This window comes from Chelonia mydas, chromosome 3 (genome assembly GCF_015237465.2).
Source record: "Chelonia mydas isolate rCheMyd1 chromosome 3, rCheMyd1.pri.v2, whole genome shotgun sequence".
Classification (NCBI taxonomy): Eukaryota; Metazoa; Chordata; order Testudines; family Cheloniidae; genus Chelonia; species Chelonia mydas.
Window position 1 is genome coordinate 1,169,680 of NC_057851.1, and position 21,075 is coordinate 1,190,754.

Here is a 21,075-nt window from a genome sequence, read left to right on the forward strand (position 1 = left end):
CCTCTCCAGGAGGCAGGCTCCAGGCCACCCAGCTGTGGAAGTGGAAACATCTGCTAGGAATCCCACGTCCACATTTCCCTGCACACGGCATTTCCTCTTTGTGCATGCGCGGCATGGGGCTGGCGGCACAGGCCCAGGCTTCACCCCCGCATGCAGGCCGCTGGCTGGATCCTCAGCTTCCCGGCCCAGGCAGGGAGACATGAACGCGCATCCACGCCCCCGCCCGCACTGCAGCCCCAGGGCAGGCAAAGGGACCAGGCCGGCGCTCACCTGTAGAAAGCTGGCCCACTGCAGAGCTTCAATGCAGATGCTGCCTCAGCTGCGGGGCCGCTCCCCGGCCGTGGGCAGCCCCCGCCCCAGGCAGAAGCTCCGGCCTTGGCAGAATTCTCCCCTCCAGCGAGCACCGGCCACACCGCGCATTAGGGCACCGTAACAGCAGTGCCGGGGCGGGGGGACTTCACATCCCTGGGTCTACCGAGCGCATTGCCTCTCGCCAACCTGGCCGGAGAACAGGGCGCTAAGGGACTGGCAGAAACTGTCCCCCAGCAGGAAAGGGCCCGAGAGGCCAGAGCAGCTCCACTGACTGGGGGGTTTCCCTGCTCTCAGCAGAGGGGAAACCCCAGCTGAGAACAAAGGCCTGGGGCAGGCTGGGCTCTGGGAGGCATGGGAGCTCTCTCCCAGGGGAGCTGCTCAAGGAAGGGAGGCAGAGACAGAGCCTGGAAATGGGGTTCACTGCAGCTTGGTCAGCCTTTAATCCTCATTTCCCTGGCTACCCCAGGGCTGCCTGTGCCAGGTGCCAGGCCACAGATACACCCGCCTGTCTGCCCGCACTGGCTGGGTGTCCCTGCAGACGCTGGGGGGGGGTCCTGCTCCCCCAGATGGTACACGTCTCCCCAGAGTCTGTCCCAGACTCGCTGCCTGGAGCTCCTGGGGTGGGGTAGGGGGGCTGCAGTCCCAGGGGCCCAGTCTTAGGAGGAGGTGAGGCCGCGTGGCTCACCCTGCGGGAAGAGTGAGACCCTGGGAGCTCTGGCCCACTGAAGGGCTCCTCCCAGAGACTGTTCCCAGGCAGGGGCATAGCCCAGCCCTGTGGTTCCAAAACTTGGGGTGGAGGGTGTCAGACCCAGAAGCCTCCACTCCACAGGGGACCTTGCAGGCCAGCGCCCACGTCCTGCTCAGAGAAGATCTGTGCTCGGGGAGCAGGCTGCTCCCCAGCCGCAGGCTCCAAGTGGGTGTGACCTGCGCAGAGCACCCTGCAGGAGACTCACCTTGAGGGGGCAGGGCAGTGAGATTGGGGGACCCTAGGGGTGGTCTGGGGAGGGGCGAGGCGGGGTGCCCAGTGCAGGCTGGGGCCGGGTCTCCTCCACTGGCACAGAACGAGGGGGTGCAGGCAGCCAGCGCAGACCGTTCCAAGGCGCTGCCCCCCAGAGTCCATCGGCAGGTGAAGCGAGGGAGCCAGCATAGCGAGCTCAGTGGCTGGGGAGAAGCCCCAGCGCAGGCCCCCCAGCCCAGTCTCCGCCCTTCCGCCGTCCTCCAGGAGGGGCTCAGGAGGCCTTGGCTTTTCGGCGCTGGGTGCCCCAGGCCAGCAGGGACAGGGTGGTCGTCACGGCTCCCAGGATCCCATAGAAGAGCAGCATGGGAAAGGTGCCCTGCAAAGCGAAGCCGGCGGGTGAGAATGGCTGGGGTGCGGGGGAGAGAAGTCTGGGTGTCTGCTCCCCCCGCCCAGCGCGCGTCTCCGGCCCTGGGGCCAGCCCAGAGGAGATTCCAGCCCTGGCTCGAGCTGCAGCAGCTCTTGCATTCGCTCAGGATCCTGGCACGCAGCCAGCTGGAGTCCTGCGGCCTCCCGGCCACCCCCACCATGAGGCTGGCGCTCCTTCAGCGAACGCTATGCCCTGAGCCCCCCACTGCCGGAGAGCGCCAGACGCTACGGGGAGAGTCTGGATGGCCCCAGCCCCAGGGATCCCAGTGCTGCACCCTCCCCACATCTCCCCACAAGCGGAGATGGGCACCCGCCCGACACGCGGCCCAAGCCCCCCGGCCCCTCACCTCGCGCAGACACTTGTAGCCGTGGTAGCTCCCGGCGCACAGGCACTGGACGAGCCCAGGGCCGTCGGGGCTACACAGGGAGTTCTCTGGGCACAGCCAGGCTGAGGAGAACCAGACAAGAGAGGAGGTTGGAACCGGGGCTGGGCCGAGACCCCCATGCCGCAGTGGGGAGCAACGCGCTGACTGTGGGGAAAGCCCAGCTCCTGGAGCTGGGCGGCCAGGGGTGCCCTTGCGGTAGTCCCTGCCTCAGCGAGGTTCAGGGCACTGGGGGTGGGAGAACAGGCCCAGCCTGGTGGGGGAGGGCACAGCCAGGCTGCCAAGGGCAGGGGCGGTGCTGGGCCCAGGCCGGGCGGGGGAGCCCGGGGCAGGGAGGCGCGGGCAGGGTGGGCGGCGCTGGGCCCAGGCCGGGCGGGGGAGCCCGGGGCAGGGAGGCGCGGGCAGGGTGGGCGGCGCTGGGCCCAGGCCGGGCGGGGGAGCCCGGGGCAGGGAGGCGCGGGCAGGGTGGGCGGCGCTGGGCCCAGGCCGGGCGGGGGAGCCCGGGGCAGGGAGGCGCGGGCAGGCCGGGCGGCGCTGGGCCCAGGCCGGGCGGGGGAGCCCGGGGCAGGGAGGCGCGGGCAGGCCGGGCGGCGCTGGGCCCAGGCCGGGCGGGGGAGCCCGGGGCAGGGAGGCGCGGGCAGGCCGGGCGGCGCTGGGCCCAGGCCGGGCGGGGGAGCCCGGGGCAGGGAGGCGCGGGCAGGCCGGGCGGCGCTGGGCCCAGGCCGGGCGGGGGAGCCCGGGGCAGGGAGGCGCGGGCAGGCCGGGCGGCGCTGGGCCCAGGCCGGGCGGGGGAGCCCGGGGCAGGGAGGCGCGGGCAGGCCGGGCGGCGCTGGGCCCAGGCCGGGCGGGGGAGCCCGGGGCAGGGAGGCGCGGGCAGGCCGGGCGGCGCTGGGCCCAGGCCGGGCGGGGGAGCCCGGGGCAGGGAGGCGCGGGCAGGCCGGGCGGCGCTGGGCCCAGGCCGGGCGGGGGAGCCCGGGGCAGGGAGGCGCGGGCAGGCCGGGCGGCGCTGGGCCCAGGCCGGGGGAGCGGGGGTGGGTCTGTATTTCTATTACATGTTCCATTGTAGGTGGTGGCGAGGGAGCCCTGCCCTGGACACCTGCCCTGGATCCTGGCCCTGGTGCCTCCCAGTTCAGCTGCCATGGGCTCTTCCAGCCTGGGGCCTCAGGGAAGCAGTCATGGGGGCCCTCACCCCAGCACCTTTCCAAGCGCCCCAACCCATCCTGTGGCCCACCCCACTCCTTCCTGGGCCCCCCAGTACTGAGCCCCTCTCTCCCCTGCACTGTACCAAGCTCCCCCGAGCTGTTGCAGGGGTTCGTATGCCCCTGGCAGGTTCGGCTGTTCCCGCGGGTGGTGATGTGGTCCCAGGCCATGCTCCCTCCAGGGCATTCCAGGGCAAGCGGCAAGGATCTGGACAAGAGATAGTCAGAGGTGGGGGCAGAGCACCCAGCCACGTGCTCACAGGAGCAGGGCTGCTCTGAGCCCCTTTCCCCAAGTCTCCCTGCTGACCCCCTATCCCTGCCCCCCTTTTCCTCCCAGCAGGACATCACTGGTGCCCTCCTTGCCCCCAGGCCACAGGGCTGCAGGCCCCGCAGCACGGCACTCACATGCTCTGCAGCCTGGTGAAGCCCTGGAAGGAGGCGTTGGGGATGTTCTCCAGGGGGTTCTCTGTCAGGTCACTGCAAACAGATGGATCCCTCAGCATTAACCCTCCGCTCCCCCGGCTGCGCCCAGGGCCTGCCCAGCACCCTGGGAGAACATGCGCACTCAGGCCTTCCCCCAGCCTGGGCTGAGCGCTTTCCCTGGGGCTGGGGTCCCGCTCTGCCCCCCCCCCCCCCGTGTTGTGAGACCTCAGGCGAGTCTCTGCCCTGCCTGGGTCTGTCTTGTCTCGTCTCCCCTCCCACCCCACCCGGCCCAGTCAGACTGGGACCATCCATCCCAGCGAGACTAGTGCCCGGGACAATGGGACCCTCTAGGTCCGGGGTGAGGCCGTAACAAGGGCTGGGCGAGCAGGCGCACCAGGCCACCCCCCAACTCCTGGGGAGGATCCCCCAGCATTCCTGTGCCTTCACTCCTGGGGCGGAGGGGGTGTTGCACTGCAGGGACCTGCCATAGTTAACAGAGGGGGAAGGGAGCATAACACACCCCCAGAGGGCACAGCTCCCACACCCAGGAGCACAGAGACCAGCATTCAGAGCAGCCAGCTGGGCAGGAGGGATGGGAGGCCGGAGCAGGAGTCAGGCACAAAGCTATTCCCCCAGCAGAGGGGGGCCTGGCTGGGGGAGCACCGAGGAGGGGCTGGGCGCTTCACTGCTCTCCAGCAGGGAGATGGGGCAGGGACCGTCCCCCGAGTAGTGCAGAACAAGCTCAGGCTCGTGCTGAGAGGGGACGGTCTAGTCCCCCCTCGCCCTGCTCCAGCAGTCTGTGGGGGATGGTGATGCAGCAGGTCCCGAGCCAGAGCAGCACAGAGGGTCTGGGGTTTGTACCCAGCCTCTCCCCGGCAAGGAGCTCCCTCCCCACCCCTCGCTCTAGAGCTTGAATTCCCAGGCCTCCCTACAGCCCCCGCGGGGTGGTTGGACTCACATGACAACAGCAGCGCTGGCATCCGGGAACCCAGCACAGAGGAGCGTCAGGGAGCAGTTGCCCAGATCCAGCCTGGGGAGAGGAGAACTGTCAGAGGCACTGGGAGCCCCAGTGCACCCCCACAAATGCTATCCCCTCCCCCATCCCTTCCTCCTCCCACCTGCCCTGCACATGACTCCATACACCCCGCCCCACCCCTTCCTTCTCCATGCACCCCAAGGCCTCCCTCTCCCCACCCCCACATTTCCCCTGTCCAAGGCAGGCACAAGGCCGGAGGGTCTGAGCTGGGCAGGGCTGGCTCCGTGAAGGGCTTTGCTGCCTTTCACACTTGGGGGTAGGGGGCTCCTACTGGCAACAGCAGATTCTGGGCTCTCCCGACCTGCACTTGGTTCTTCTGGGATGCAGAGACCCAGGTGGTGTCGCCTAGGGGGCTGCTCCCTGCCCCCCTGGAACTCAGCAGATGTAGGGGTGGGGCACCCCCCTGCCCAAGTCTGCGCCTCTCCTACATATCTCACAACCAGCCGCCCCCTCAGCCTGGCAGCAGAGACCCACTGGGGCCCAGGCGCTGCCAACGCCCAGAGCGTGACCTCTGGGGGCAGACGTCCCGGCTGCCCCATTGCTGGCTGCTCACCCTGGTCTTGCTCGCTTGGGGGCCACGCGTGCCCAGGGCCCGCTGCCCTGCCAGGCACAGGGGCGCCCCACTCGCTCACTCACTCACCCCACGATGGCACCCGGCTCCGGGCCGAGGCAGCAGCGTCCCCGCAGCTCCAAGGCTGGACGTGCCCCGCAGTAACTGGCCACGCTGGAGCCGTTCCGCGCCGGGCCCGGGCAGCAGCCGCACACCTGGGGGGGAAGGGCAGGGGGAGTCAGGGGCCGAGCAGCCCCCCAAACTCTCCAGCCACCCCCACGGTGCCTGGCCCCGCGCCGGGGCCGATCCCAGCCCGCATCTGCCTGAGCTCAGCCCAGCCCCGCGCAGCGTCCGGCCAGGGCGCGGTGCCCCCGGCATCCCTGGACCGGACCGGGCAAGGTCCGGCCAGACACCCGGGTCCCCAGACCAGACCAGGCCAACCCCGCCAGCAGGGTCCGGCCAGACACCCGGGCCCTTGGACCGGGCCAAGCCCCCCGCCAGCAGGGTCCGGCCAGACACTCGGGTCCCCGGACCGGACCGGGCCAACCCCCCCCCCGCGCCAGCAGGGTCCGGCCAGACACCCGGGTCCCCGGACCGGGCCAACCCCGCCAGCAGGGTCCGGCCAGACACCCGGGTCCCCGGACCGGGCCAAGCCCCCCCCGCCAGCAGGGTCCGGCCAGACACCCGGGTCCCCGGACCGGGCCAACCCCGCCAGCAGGGTCCGGCCAGACACCCGGGTCCCCGGACCGGGCCAAGCCCCCCCCGCCAGCAGGGTCCGGCCACACCCGGGTCCCCGGACCGGGCCAAGCCCCCCCGCCAGCAGGGTCCGGCCACGCCCCCGCCCTCACCGGGCTCCGCCCGCCCGCGCCGCCCCGCCAGGCCGCCAGCCCGAGCAGCAGCCGCAGGACCCAGGCGCGGGGCCCAGGCCCGCTCGCCCCCGGCCGCCCCATCCCCCGTTCGGCAGCGACACGTGACGCGGACGCGGGTCATGTGACGCGGGCTGCCCCTCTGGCGTCACATGATCGCAGCCGGCGCGTCACGTGGCACCTCCCGCCGGGCTCGAAGACGCCGGCCCCGCCCCCAGACCCTGAGCCCCGCCCCCAGGCTCCGCCCCGCATGGCCCCGCCCTCGCCTCCCCGCGGCAGGCTCCGCCTAGGGGCGGGGTCTCGCCGCGTGACCCTGCCGCAGCCCCGAGAGCCAGAAGATGGGCCCCCCCGAGCCCCCCCAAGTGTGACCCGAGCCCAGTGAGCCTCGCTCTGCCCCCCAGTGACCCCCCTCCCCACACAGAGCCCCTCCCTGTACCCCCCAGCGTCCCCCACTCAGACCCCTCCCTGTACCCCCCAGCCTGACCCCCAGCGACCCCCACTCAGACCCCTCCCTGTACCCCCAGCCCTGCCCCCCAGTGACCCCCACTCAGACCCCTCCCTGTACCCCCAGCCCTGCCCCCCAGCGACCCCCACTCAGACCCCTCCCTGTACCCCCAGCCCTGCCCCCCAGCGACCCCCCTCCCCAATCAGACCCCTCCCTGTACCCCCCAGCGACCCCCACTCAGACCCCTCCCTGTACCCCCAGCCCTGCCCCCCAGTGACCCCCACTCAGACCCCTCCCTGTACCCCCAGCCCTGCCCCCCAGCGACCCTCACTCAGACCCCTCCCTGTACCCCCAGCCCTGCCCCCCAGTGACCCCCACTCAGACCCCTCCCTGTACCCCCAGCCCTGCCCCCCCCAGTGACCCCCACTCAGAGCCCTCCCTGTACCCCCCAGCCCTGCCCCCCAGTGACCCCCACTCAGACCCCTCCCTGTACCCCCCAGCCCTGCCCCCCAGCGACCTCCACTCAGACCCCTCCCTGTACCCCCAGCCCTGCCCCCCAGCGACCCCCCTCCCCAATCAGACCCCTCCCTGTACCCCCCAGCGACCCCCACTCAGACCCCTCCCTGTACCCCCAGCCCTGCCCCCCAGTGACCCCCACTCAGACCCCTCCCTGTACCCCCAGCCCTGCCCCCCAGCGACCCTCACTCAGACCCCTCCCTGTACCCCCAGCCCTGCCCCCCAGTGACCCCCACTCAGACCCCTCCCTGTACCCCCAGCCCTGCCCCCCCCAGTGACCCCCACTCAGAGCCCTCCCTGTACCCGCAGCCCTGCCCCCCAGTGACCCCCACTCAGACCCCTCCCTGTACCCCCAGCCCTGCCCCCCCCAGTGACCCCCACTCAGAGCCCTCCCTGTACCCCCAGCCCTGCCCCCCAGCGACCCTCACTCAGACCCCTCCCTGTACCCCCAGCCCTGCCCCCCAGTGACCCCCACTCAGACCCCTCCCTGTACCCCCAGCCCTGCCCCCCCCAGTGACCCCCACTCAGACCCCTCCCTGTACCCCCAGCCCTGCCCCCCCAGTGACCCCCACTCAGACCCCTCCCTGTACCCCCCAGCCTGCCCCCCAGCGACCCCCACTCAGACCCCTCCCTGTACCCCCAACCCTGCCCCCCAGTGACCCCCACTCAGACCCCTCCCTGTACCCCCCAGCCTGCCCCCCAGCGACCCCCACTCAGACCCCTCCCTGTACCCCCCAGCCCTGCCCCCCAGCGACCCCCACTCAGACCCCTCCCTGTACCCCCAGCCCTGCCCCCCCCAGTGACCCCCACTCAGAGCCCTCCCTGTACCCCCAGGCCTGCCCCCCAGCGACCCCCACTCAGACCCCTCCCTGTACCCCCCAGCGACCCCCACTCAGACCCCTCCCTGTACCCCCCAGCCCTGCCCCCCAGTGACCCCCACTCAGAGCCCTCCCTGTACCCCCCAGCCCTGCCCCCCAGCGACCTCCACTCAGACCCCTCCCTGTACCCCCAGCCCTGCCCCCCCAGTGACCCCCACTCAGAGCCCTCCCTGTACCCCCCAGCCCTGCCCCCCAGCGACCTCCACTCAGACCCCTCCCTGTACCCCCAGCCCTGCCCCCCCAGTGACCCCCACTCAGAGCCCTCCCTGTACCCCCAGGCCTGCCCCCCAGCGACCCCCACTCAGACCCCTCCCTGTACCCCCAGCCCTGCCCCCCCGTGACCCCCACTCAGACCCCTCCCTGTACCCCCAGCCCTGCCCTCCCCATGTGACCCCCCTGCCCCCCAGTGACCCCCACTCAGACCCCTCCCTGTACCCCCAGCCCTGCCCCCCAGTGACCCCCACTCAGACCCCTCCCTGTACCCCCCAGCGAACCCCACTCAGACCCCTCCCTGTACCCCCCAGCCTGCCCCCCAGTGACCCCCACTCAGACCCCTCCCTGTACCCCCAGCCCTGCCCCCCCAGTGACCCCCACTCAGACCCCTCCCTGTACCCCCCAGCGAACCCCACTCAGACCCCTCCCTGTACCCCCCAGCCCTGCCCCCCAGTGACCCCCACTCAGACCCCTCCCTGTACCCCCCAGCCTGCCCCCCAGCGACCCCCACTCAGACCCCTCCCTGTACCCCCCAGCCCTGCCCCCCAGTGACCCCCACTCAGAGCCCTCCCTGTACCCCCCAGCCCTGCCCCCCAGCGACCCCCACTCAGACCCCTCCCTGTACCCCCCAGCGACCCCCACTCAGACCCCTCCCTGTACCCCCAGCCCTGCCCCCCAGCGACCCCCACTCAGACCCCTCCCTGTACCCCCAGCCCTGCCCCCCAGCGACCCCCACTCAGACCCCTCCCTGTACCCCCAGCCCTGCCCCCCAGTGACCCCCACTCAGACCCCTCCCTGTACCCCCAGCCCTGCCCCCCAGCGACCCCCACTCAGACCCCTCCCTGTACCCCCCAGCCTGCCCCCCAGCGACCCCCACTCAGACCCCTCCCTGTACCCCCCAGCCCTGCCCCCCAGTGACCCCCACTCAGACCCCTCCCTGTACCCCCCAGCCTGCCCCCCAGTGACCCCCACTCAGACCCCTCCCTGTACCCCCAGGCCTGCCCCCCAGTGACCCCCACTCAGACCCCTCCCTGTACCCCCCAGCCCTGCCCCCCAGCGACCCCCACTCAGACCCCTCCCTGTACCCCCAGCCCTGCCCCCCCAGTGACCCCCACTCAGACCCCTCCCTGTACCCCCCAGCCCTGCCCCCCAGAGACCCCCACTCAGACCCCTCCCTGTACCCCCCAGCCCTGCCCCCCAGCGACCCCCACTCAGACCCCTCCCTGTACCCCCCAGCCCTGCCCCCCAGCGACCCCCACTCAGACCCCTCCCTGTACCCCCCAGCCTGCCCCCCAGCGACCCCCACTCAGACCCCTCCCTGTACCCCCCAGCCCTGCCCCCCAGCGACCCCCACTCAGACCCCTCCCTGTACCCCCAGCCCTGCCCCCCAGTGACCCCCACTCAGACCCCTCCCTGTACCCCCAGCCCTGCCCCCCCCAGTGACCCCCACTCAGAGCCCTCCCTGTACCCCCAGGCCTGCCCCCCAGCGACCCCCACTCAGACCCCTCCCTGAACCCCCCAGCGACCCCCACTCAGACCCCTCCCTGTACCCCCCAGCCCTGCCCCCCAGTGACCCCCACTCAGAGCCCTCCCTGTACCCCCCAGCCCTGCCCCCCAGCGACCTCCACTCAGACCCCTCCCTGTACCCCCCAGCCCTGCCCCCCCAGTGACCCCCACTCAGAGCCCTCCCTGTACCCCCCAGCCCTGCCCCCCAGCGACCTCCACTCAGACCCCTCCCTGTACCCCCAGCCCTGCCCCCCCAGTGACCCCCACTCAGAGCCCTCCCTGTACCCCCAGGCCTGCCCCCCAGCGACCCCCACTCAGACCCCTCCCTGTACCCCCAGGCCTGCCCCCCAGTGACCCCCACTCAGACCCCTCCCTGTACCCCCCAGCGACCCCCACTCAGACCCCTCCCTGTACCCCCAGCCCTGCCCCCCCAGTGACCCCCACTCAGAGCCCTCCCTGTACCCCCAGGCCTGCCCCCCAGCGACCCCCACTCAGACCCCTCCCTGTACCCCCAGGCCTGCCCCCCAGTGACCCCCACTCAGACCCCTCCCTGTACCCCCCAGCGACCCCCACTCAGACCCCTCCCTGTACCCCCAGCCCTGCCCCCCAGTGACCCCCACTCAGACCCCTCCCTGTACCCCCAGCCCTGCCACCCAGCGACCTCCACTCAGACCCCTCCCTGTACCCCCCAGCGACCCCCACTCAGACCCCTCCCTGTACCCCCAGCCCTGCCCCCCCAGTGACCCCCACTCAGACCCCTCCCTGTACCCCCAGCCCTGCCCCCCAGTGACCCCCACTCAGACCCCTCCCTGTACCCCCAGCCCTGCCCCCCAGTGACCCCCACTCAGACCCCTCCCTGTACCCCCCAGCGACCCCCACTCAGACCCCTCCCTGTACCCCCAGCCCTGCCCCCCAGCGACCCCCACTCAGACCCCTCCCTGTACCCCCAGCCCTGCCCCCCCGTGACCCCCACTCAGACCCCTCCCTGTACCCCCAGCCCTGCCCTCCCCATGTGACCCCCCTGCCCCCCAGTGACCCCCACTCAGACCCCTCCCTGTACCCCCAGCCCTGCCCCCCCAGTGACCCCCACTCAGACCCCTCCCTGTACCCCCCAGCGAACCCCACTCAGACCCCTCCCTGTACCCCCCAGCCCTGCCCCCCAGTGACCCCTACTCAGAGCCCCGCCCTGTACCCCCCAGCCCTGCCCTCCCCTTGTGACCCCCCTGCCCCCCCAGTGACCCCCCACTGAGAGCCCCTCCCTGTAACCCCGTGAACCCCCCAGCCTTGCCCTCCCCATGTGATCCCCCTGCCCAGAGCCCCGTTCCCCTTAAGAGTGACCCCCCTGGGCCCCTCCTTCCCCGTGTGATCCCCATGTCAGTCTATACCATGATCTTCACCACTTTTACAAGACTATGATAAATTTAGTACAAAATTGCCTGGCGAGGTCTCATTTGGAAACTCATAATCTGCTGAACAATATTGTCCCGGTAAAATGTGTGTATCCACATTGTACGTAAGGGGTACAAGATTCTCCTGTATAACACTGCTGTAACGTACTCCAGAGTTAGAAAGGCAGGCCCAAACTAGTCTTCAGGGACAGAGACACACTGGCACCTCAGCCAGATGTTAATGGACCATCAGCTGCTTAAAGGGCCGTTCGCTGGCAGGGGGAAGGTGTGAGCAAGACAGTTACATTTCATCACAAGGAGGGTTCAAACCTCACAGCCACAAGAGACTGTTTGTCCCCAGGACTCAGCAAGGATGTTTCCAACACGAGACGTTGAATTATAAAGAGGGGCAGAAAAGGCTTGACCTCACGCTCCTCCTTCGTCTCTGCTGATGACGTCGAGGACTCTCCCAGATGGCGGGCGGGGGAGTCCTGGCTGGAGGCTTTTCAGCCCGTACAGGCTGCTCTCAGCTTCTGGGGAGAAAAACCTTTCGCTTGTGAGTTCACGGAGTTGTTCAGCTCGGCATTAACTGGCGTTTTAGCTTTTTATTTCCTTTGTAACCAATCCGGACTTCCATGCCTCAGTAGCTGCGGTTCTTCAAATCTGCCTGTTCCTCCTGTGGCCGCTGAACTCGTGTCCAACCAGTGCGTTTGGGTGACAGGCATGGGAGGCTCCGTCGGGGACAACGGCGCTGGGGCCTGTCGTTTCCATTGATGACATGACGGACTTGAGCCGGCCTTGTCCGGCAAGGTGCTGGGCAGTGCAAGACGCACGTTTCCGGGGGAAAGTCTGGGACTGGAGAGTCTGCTGCGGTTCCTCTGCCGTGCTGGTAGCACTCAGTGCTGTGAACCTGGGAGCAAGACACGTGCTGGAGGCTGGGTGGTAGCCGGCCGGGGTGGCTGTTCCCCCGCAAAGCGGTGTAAAAGGCCCCCCAGGCTGGAGAACCGAGGGGACACAGCTGTTCACAGTGCAGACTGTCCCCTGGGAAACGTCACACCCCCATGCCCAGAACCCTGCTCTCCCAAGAGTGACCCCGAGCCCCTCCCTCCCCATGTGACCCCCCCACCGCAGAACTCCGCTCCCCCGAGCATGACCACCCAGAGTCCCTCCTCTCAGTGTGACCCCCTGCCCAGAGCCCTGCTTTCCTGAGTGTGACCCCCCCGAGCCCCTCCCTCCCCATGTGACCCCCCACCGCAGAACTCCACTCCCCCGAGCATGACCACCCAGAGTCCCTCCTCTCAGTGTGACCCCCTGCCCAGAGCCCTGCTTTCCTGAGTGTGACCCCCCAGAGCCCTTCCCTCCCCATGTGACCCCCCCACCGCAGAACTCCGCTCCCCCGAGCATGACCACCCAGAGTCCCTCCTCTCAGTGTGACCCCCTGCCCAGAGCCCTGCTTTCCTGAGTGTGACCCCCCCGAGCCCCTCCCTCCCCATGTGACCCCCCCACTGCAGAACTCCGCTCCCCCGAGCATGACCACCCAGAGTCCCTCCTCTCAGTGTGACCCCCTGCCCAGAGCCCTGCTTTCCTGAGTGTGACCCCCCAGAGCCCCTCCCTCCCCATGTGACCCCCCACCCCAGAGCACCACCCTACTCATGTGACCCCCTGAGTGCCCCCTCCCTGTGTGACCCCCCATGCCAGAGCACTACCTTCCTGAGTGTGAACCCCCCACCCCAGAGCAGGAGCGCTGCCCTCTCCATGTGTGACCCCCCCATCATGATTCACAGGGTTGGGGGCTACGGCCCAGCCTTGGAACAGTCTCTGGGAGGGGTCTTCAGTGACTCAGACCCCCCCGGGGTCTCACTCTTCCCCCAGTGAGTGATGTAACGATGCTGGTTCTGGCGGGACCCAACGGAGAGGTGCCGATTCAGGACTAATTGCTTCGAGCAGGGCAGTCCCAGCCCAAGGCTGGGGTTTCTGTGCACCCCAAGGCAAACCCAACCAGCCAGAGAGAGAGGACTTTGGTCTCACCCCACTGGCTAACCCCAAGTCACACAAGCAATTCCCTCAGACACTCCAGTTTCCCAGTATCCCCACCAGCGCCCCTCGTGGGGACAGATGGTGATGGAAACCAATACCCCAGTAAAAGGTTCCCTCGATCCCAAAGGACCAAGCCCCAGACCCAGGTCAATATACAAGTCAGATCTTACCCACAAACCACACTGTTGCCAATCCTTTAGAATCTAAAATCTAAAGGTTTATTCATAAAAGGGAAAAGATAGAGACGAGAGCTAGAATGGGTTCAATGGAATCAATGACACACAGTCATTGCAAAGTGCTTGGCTCAGGCTTGCAGCAGCGATGGAATAAACGGCAGGTTCAAATCAAGTCTCTGGAGAACATCCCCAGCTGGGAGGGGTCATTCAGTCCTTGGTTCAAAGCTTCAGGGTAGCCAAGTCCCTCCAGAGTATGAAGCAGGATTGAAGACCAGATGGAGACGAGGCATCAGCCTTTTATAGTCTCCTCCAGGTGTAAGAACCCCTCTTTGTTCTTACTGTGGAAAATTACAGCAAAATGGAGTTTGGAGTCACAGGGGCAAGTCCCGGCACACTTTGCTGGGTCCCCAGGCGTGTCAGCCTTCTCTCAGAGGGTCAGTTGTGTCGCTGATGGTCCTTACTGGGCCGTCCAGCAGGCTAGGCAGAGCTGAGGCCAACTTGTCTGGGGCGTCCCCCGGAAGCAGAGCACAAGTTTGAACTACAGACAGGACAGAGCCAATATTCGTAACTTCCACTACGAAATGGTACCCCCATCCAGACAGCACAGTCCTAACCAGCCAACCATCACCTCTCCATAGACCCCTCACACGACAACCTCTCTACAACACGTGCTGCAAACGTAGAACAGTGCTCGCAACAGTGATCGGTACAGGCACAGATTAGGTCAATAACTCACGCAGCCTCACCGCCTCCTGACACTGGGCCCCTGGGCCTGCAGCCCCCCGGGAGCTCTGGGCAGCGACTCTGGGGCAGACCCTGGGCAAGACGTGTACAATCTGGGGAAGCAGCACCCCCGTCCCCCCACCAGCGTCTGCGGGGACACCCAGCCAGCGCGGGCAGACAGGCGGGTGTATCCGTGGCCTGGCACACGGCACAGGCAGCCCTGAGGTCGCCCAGAGAAAAGAAAGTTACAGCAGAGTCCGTCCTGGTTAGCACAGAGCCCTGTCCCTCTAACCCCTCTTTGTCCCAGTTTGTGGGCCCCCAATAAGCCCTCAGCAGCCAACTCTTAGCCACCCCCCTCACCCTCTCCTCCCCAGTATTTTGTTCGCAAGCTGGGCAAACACAATGGCTTAAACTGGGGCAACAATTTGGTTCCCTGTGGAATTGGCATCCTGGGGTCTTTCCCCATTTACTCCTTGGGGGGGCACTTGCCCTTCGGCTTCTCCAGCTTCAGGTCATGCTTGCACTGCTTCCGGCCAACTCGTTCCCTCTCTCAGTCTGCTAGTCTCTGTGGCTGGAGCTCCAATTCCCAGTGCTTCAAATCCCAGTCACTGGTACAAGGACCCTGCTCAGTTCAGTCTGGAAGCAGGAAAAGATGTGACAAAGTTTATAACATTTCTATGAAGACTATGCGTGCCTCAGTTTCCCCAGTGTGCTCCATTGTCACTTGGCGGGAGGAGTCTGCTTTCAGCAGAGGCTCAGAGACACTGCTGTGAATGGTGTCCAGCTGTCTGGGGCCTTAGGTCCCATCTCAGTGGAGGATCTGAGAAGACAATGGCAGATCCAATCACCGGGACTTTGGTATCTCTGGGTTTCCTAAGGAGAGGTGAGGAAGTCGCTGTCCCTCTGGGCCATCTTGGTTGCTAGGTATCAAAGTCATAGAATATCAGGGTTGGAAGGGACCCCAGAAGGTCATCTAGTCCAACCCCCTGCTCGAAGCAGGACCAATTCCCAGTTAAATCATCCCAGCCAGGGCTTTGTCAAGCCTGACCTTAAAAACCTCTAAGGAAGGAGATTCTACCACCTCCCTAGGTGACCGGCCTTGTCCATGGCCTCCCGGTGCTCCGTGGGTGTGGGGCTTAGGCACACACACGCTTCATACAAACATGACGAAAAATTCCCCCTGGGTCACATCTCTCCCCACTTTGAGACCGAACGGAGCAGGGTCATTTCCACCAGGGACCTGGCCCCCGTCAACAGAGCTGAAGAAGTGGGGATTGGAGCCGGATGGGGAACTGGGTCTTGAGGCCCTGGCTGCTCTCTCTGCCCCTGCCCTGCTGCTGCTTCCGTCACTCTCCGAGCCTCTTGGAGCCCTGCTTGGTTCTCGCACCGACCGTCCTCCAGCTGTGCGACCAGCTGCCCCTTGCTGAGCTGCCCCACACGTAAGGTCTCTCCCTGCACAGGCTTGCGACCTCCCTCTCAGGGAGATGGTTTTCTTGCTGTTTCCTTTAACTAGCCTTGTTTTACAGCCGCACACCACTTCCTGCAAAGTACTTCTTGTGCATTCAGCATCCCACCTCTGCCATCACTTGTGTATTAGCCTGCCCAGAGAGCAAACAGATCTTCCCCCCCACTAGGTAAGAATGGTGCTTAGAGGGGAAACTGAGGCACACATAGGCTTCATACAAATATTATAAAAATATTCCAACTTCATCATACACACTCCACCTCAGAACAGGTGCACTGCCCTCCCCATGTGTGACCCCCCCCCCCGCAGAGCAGGAGCACTGCCTACCCCATGTGTGACCCCTGCCCACCTCAGAACAGGTGAACTTCCCTCCTCACATATGACCCCCCCCAATCCAGAGCAGGAGCACTGCCCTCCCTCTGTGTGACCCCTGGCACAGGAGAGCTGCCCTCCCACTAAGTCACCTCTGTTCCGACTCCTGCTCCCGTGTGGCTGCCTGGCGCTGCACCCCTTCCACCCCCCAGGATCCCACCAAGCGTGCTCACACCCACATGCTTGCACACACACTCGTGCACGTGCTCGCTCCCATGCACGCTCACTTGTTTCTAGATGCTTGTGCACACATTCACGGGTCATATGCTCTTTGCCTCTGTTATTTCCTGTCCCTGGGTCACTGCCCCTTGTTTTCTCTCCTGCAGCTCGGATGGCAGGTTAACGAATGCAGCATTCCCTCCCTGCCCTTTGGACCCGCCTGCAGGCTGTGGCCCTGTTTGCCTGGGCTGCAGAGAGCTGCCATTCTGGTTAAAATGTAATGATGACATTGGGTGTTAAACTCCTCTCTGAGCCCGAGCCAGGCCTGCCCAGCCCCTTGTCCCTCCCAGGAACTCACTGCTTAGAAAGGTTTCAGAGTAGCAGCCGTGTTAGTCTGTATTTGCAAAAAGAACAGGAGGACTTGTGGCACCTTAGAGACTAACCAATTTATCTGAGTATAAGCTTTCGTGAGCTACAGCCCACTTCACTGGATGCATCCGATGAAGTGAGCTGTAGCTCAGGAAAGCTGATGCTCAAATAAATTGGTTAGTCTCTAAGGTGCCACAAGTCCTGCTTAGAAAGAGCAGGAGGGAAACGGACTTTGCTCTCTGATGCAACGGGAGATCTCACGCCATCCCAGCCTGCCAGTCCTTGGCTGTGGGGGGCGAATTGCTGTGCTAAGGACTCTGAACTAACGCCCTGCCTGGGGGTGGGGGTGGGGGACACACCCTGGAGTGGCTGGGGGGCCCCCAGCTCACTGGGGAGGAGGACACGGGACACAGCATCCTTTCCTTGACCACCAGCGCCTCCGCACTGGAGCCAGCGTATGGCCCAAGGGGCTCGGCCCTGCAGCTCCCAGCCAGACTGGCCTCCAGTGCTGCCCTTGCTGTGTGTGACCCCGGCCCCGGGTCAGCGGGAGGGGGCAGAAGGGGAGGGACATCGTCCAGGGCAGGGAGATTGCTGCCCTGCATTCCTTGGCAGCACACTCAGGGGTCCCGGATGCTATCCAGGCCCCAGGGCCCAAGGCACCATTAGCAGAGCGGGCAGAAGGAGGTGCTGGGCTGACGTGTGGCCCTGGGGGGCAAAACACAGGGAGGAAGATCAGCCTGGCAGTTAAGGAGCAGCTCCCCTGCCGCCCCCAGGTGAGTCGCTCAGTGTCTCTGGGTCACAGCTCCCCTCTCTAACCTGGAGCCGGTGCCCTACTGCTTAGGCAGGCCAAGGGTGTGGCACTGCAGCCCGTACTCGTCCCAGTAATCTTAGGGTGATACGTTACGGCACAACTGGGCAAGCCAGGGCATGGGAGATGTCACTGGAAAGGTTCTGAGTCACTGAATACGATTATCCTATTTGTAGGCGTGTATCCTTTTGATATTTGAATTAGGAATGTTGTCTATGCATCTATTACAAATGACAGGTTTCAGAGGAGCAGCCGTGTTAGTCTGTATCCGCAAAAAGAACAGGAGGACTTGTGGCACCTTAGAGACTAACCAATTTATTGGAGCATAAGCTTTTGTGAGCATCCAATGAAGTGGGCTGTAGCTCACGAAAGCTTATGCTCCAATAAATTGGTTAGGCTATAAGGTGCAACAAGTCCTCCTTTTCTGATTTAATAATTTTATTAAGATAATGTTGAAGTAGAAAGAAAACGGTACAGAGTTTAGGCATAGAAGTTTCTGGTTATCAGGGAATAGGTACAGATTATTAAGGGGTGCGAAATTCGGTTTAGGAGCGGGTGGCGTAAGGAATACATAATCTGCAATCTCCCCGATTGGGGGTAAAAGTTTAACGGGTCAAAGTACAGACATTGAGCTATGGGGGTATGTTGTCCATATAATGGCTATGTTCAGGTGTGGAGTATAATGAGCGGATGCAATGAGGAGGATGGATTTACCCTCATTTGGTGGGATTTAATGTTCAGTGAGTTTATGGTTCCAATGCATACGGTCCAGTGGAAAAAGCGTTTCAGTCCCTTTCCCATCGTGGATGAACGATGCCGAACCGGCTCCCACCTCCTGGTGCTGTCGGTGGCCGGTGATGTGCTCGGTGTAGATGTCCCTGGACCATCGGGTGGTGTCCGAGACCACGAGGCGCCGCATGAGCCGTGCGTAGCATCGACCGATCCCGCAGGTCCGCAGCACACGCTCGTTGCAGGGGTCCCAAGCGCCCAGGGCTCCGACGATCAGGGTCCGACCTCGTAGCCCTTTGCTCTCAGGGTGGTGGCCAGGGGGGGCTCGGGCTTCGCGGAAGGCCGGGGTCCTGTTCTCGAAGGAGACCGTGATGTCGACGAGGATGATCTCTTTCTGGGCCTCGTCGGTGGCTACCACGTCGGGTCGCAGCGGGCTGTCAGTGCCGGGGATGGCGCAGTTCACGGCGACCTCCCCCAGGCGCGGTGCGATGGCTTTCACCAGGCGGTTCTGGATGGCATGTGGCGCAGCTGCCCGGCTCTGGAGTGGGGCTTGCAGCTGCACAGGACGTGGGGCAGGGTCTCGCTGGAGTAGCCGCACTTCCTGCAACGCTCGTCTCGGTTCCCGTGGCGGACGGCTCCGTTGAGCGGGACGCAGTTGAGCCGGGCGCAGTGGATGAACCGCCAGTCGGCGAAACGGGTGAAGCGGCCCCCGGTGAGGAAGTGGTTGCTGGCGTCCCACTTGCTGGTCAGTTCGAAGGCTTTTCCCTGGTCCGGTTTACGCTTCAGGGTTTCCATGTACAGCGAGTGGATGGCTGCCTTCAGGGTCCTCTCCAGCATGCCCCTGGCGCTCGGGGCGACGATGGTGTTGTCGTCGGACCTGATCTGTGGCACCAGGACTCCCAGCTCCTGGCGCTCCTTGCACCACTCCCAGCGGCAGCCAACGTGCTTCCCCAGGCAACGCGTGGCATTGCGAGCACGAGACCACGGTGAAACGATGTCACGCCCGTCCCGTCCGAATTCGCCAGCCAGGGAGCCGCTCAGGAAGCTGGCGGTGTCTTGGTTGGAGGGGGCTCTGCTGATCCGCTTCTTTGTCGCGTCATGGAGGGCGTTTGCTGTGATGTTCCTTACCATGGTGTCGGGACACGTCAGCAGGCGGAAGGCGTGGGTGATCACTGCGATGTCACGCAGGTCACCCATGCGGGGGACACTGGCACCGCCATGCCTGTGGGCGACGTAGACCAGCTCGTTGCTGGCTCTCTGGGGAAGGAACAGCCACTTCTTCACCAACTGCCGGACGATCCTGTCTGCCTTGTTGAGGGGTATCTTCGCCACGGCGGATCCCCTTAGGACGAACGAGATGCGGGGGGTCAGGAAGGTGTTCAGGGCATTTATCTTCTGCCACGGTGCTAGCAGGGAGGCATCGATCTTGGCGGCATCCTGCAAGCTCTCCTGGATGGTGTCCTCGGGTGTCTGCTGGACACAGAAACCTGTCAGCGTGCCGAGGTGCTGGTACGCCTGCCCCTCTGCCAGGGGGATGATGGGCTCTCCCTGGATCTGGAACCCTGTCATCTGCACCGAGTCCCTTTTGCTGCCGTCGATGTGGAGTGAGGCACACTTCTTTGCATTGAAGCGGAGCCCCATCCAATCGGCAGCTCGACTGGTGGCATCTAGCATACGTTGGAGGTTCTCTGGGTCGTCCGCGGTCAGGACCAGGTCATCCGCATAAGCCAGGATGCTCACCCTCTCACCGTGGATGTTGAAGCCATTGGCTCCATGGTGAGGTTAAAGATGACGGGGCTGAGGGGACAGCCCTGCTTAACTCCACTCCGGATCGGGATCTCGGCGGTCTCCCCTTCGACCGAGCGAATGGTGGTGCTGCATCCTTGTACACCTCTCCGATCACACGGGGGAAGTTCTCTGGCATCCCAAACTCCTGGAGCGTGGCAAAGATGTGGTGGTGGGGCATGGACCCAAAGGCGTTAGCCAGGTCGAGCCATGCTACCGTGCACTGCCTCCGTGCCCTTTTGGCCGTTTCGATGGTGGTTTGGAGGACAAAGTTGTGTTTATAGCAGCCCTCGCAGGACATGAAGCCTTTCTAGGTGGTGCTGATGGCTCCCCCGCTCACTGACCACTCCGTGATCCTCGACGTCAGGCAGCTGGCATAGAGCATGTACATCGTGGAGCAGAGGGAGATGGGCCTCCAGTTGCTGGGGTCATCCCGCTCACCCTTCTTGTACACCAGTACTGTCATGGCCTTCTTCCAGGAGCTGGGAGTCCGGCAGAATCGCTTGCACTGGTTGAAGAGCATGGCGAGGACCAGGCTGCCGGGATCTCGCTTTTTCAGGAGGCCGTCTTTCCCTGGAGCTGTGTTTTTTGTTTTTGAGAGTCTGGCCATCACTTCCTTGGACACCTGCTTCGTCAACACGGGGCAGGGGGCGGAGGCAAATGGGCTGTGTGGTCGAACACATCCTTGACATAGCTGTAGAGACGGTTAGATGGGATCGTGCAGCAGGGCGAGGGCCCGTCGAGGATCTCCCTTATGGCTTTGGAGCGGTTTGCCGGGTACAGCTTTTGGATCCTATTACAAATGTGTTTACACCTGGGGAGCACCCACTAGGCAGCATGCAATCAGTCTAGACCAGGGGCTGGGAAGGGCCATTAGGGAGAACAATAGGTCTTAGAAGATGCTAATCTCCCACCTGGGAGCCTTTCTGAGGATGCTACAAACAGCCTCCGAGTCCTGGCTGCGGTGGCCCTACAGGGGCATGTGACCAGGTCACCTGGTACTGGACTCCATCTTGGAATACCAATGTCCCTAAGCTGCTGACCGCCCGAGCCTGGGACCAGTGACAGGGCTGGATCGCTCGAGCATTGCCCCGTTCTGGGCGCTTTCTCTGAAGCACCTGGCGCCGGCCGCGGTGGGCAGACAGGATCGTGGGCTAGCCGGGCTATGGGTGTGAGCCAGCGTGGCCGTTCTCACGTTCGGTGTGTATCTGTCGGGCTGACATCTCGGCGGGGCCGGCTGGGGAGCCAGGATGGGAACCAGAGCTCAGCGGGAGCCTGTGCCCGGCGCTGGAGGGGTTCATGGAGGAGCTCAGATGCCAGGGCGACAGAGACGGCCAGCTGGGCAGTGCTGCC

The 21,075-nt window shown here is 65.2% G+C and overlaps 1 protein-coding gene across 1 annotated transcript; it reads right to left on the bottom strand.

Annotated features, from left to right (window-relative positions):
- Positions 1-723: 723 nt before the first annotated feature.
- ATRAID (all-trans retinoic acid induced differentiation factor) lies at positions 724-6,277 on the bottom strand. Its single transcript, XM_037893624.2, has 7 exons — positions 6,136-6,277; positions 5,378-5,502; positions 4,660-4,731; positions 3,684-3,755; positions 3,365-3,486; positions 2,044-2,144; positions 724-1,646 (listed from the first exon to the last, which is right to left on the bottom strand). Exons 1-7 carry the CDS (start codon positions 6,235-6,237, stop codon positions 1,542-1,544), a joined length of 699 nt encoding a protein of 232 aa, XP_037749552.1. The 5' UTR covers positions 6,238-6,277; the 3' UTR covers positions 724-1,541.
- Between the last annotated feature and the right edge of the window lie 14,798 nt (positions 6,278-21,075).

What these genes read in the sequence shown, in the direction of transcription:
- ATRAID (XM_037893624.2), bottom strand. Translation starts at nt 6,237, where the DNA reads ATGGGGCGGCCGGGGGCGAGCGGGCCTGGGCCCCGCGCCTGGGTCCTG. An exon ending in GCGCGGGCGGGCGGAGCCCG is followed by an intron (nt 5,503 to 6,135) that starts GTGAGGGCGGGG and finishes CTTCCCCCCCAG; the next exon opens with GTGTGCGGCTGCTGCCCGGG. An exon ending in GCCAGCGCTGCTGTTGTCAT is followed by an intron (nt 3,756 to 4,659) that starts GTGAGTCCAACC and finishes ATCTGTTTGCAG; the next exon opens with TGACCTGACAGAGAACCCCC.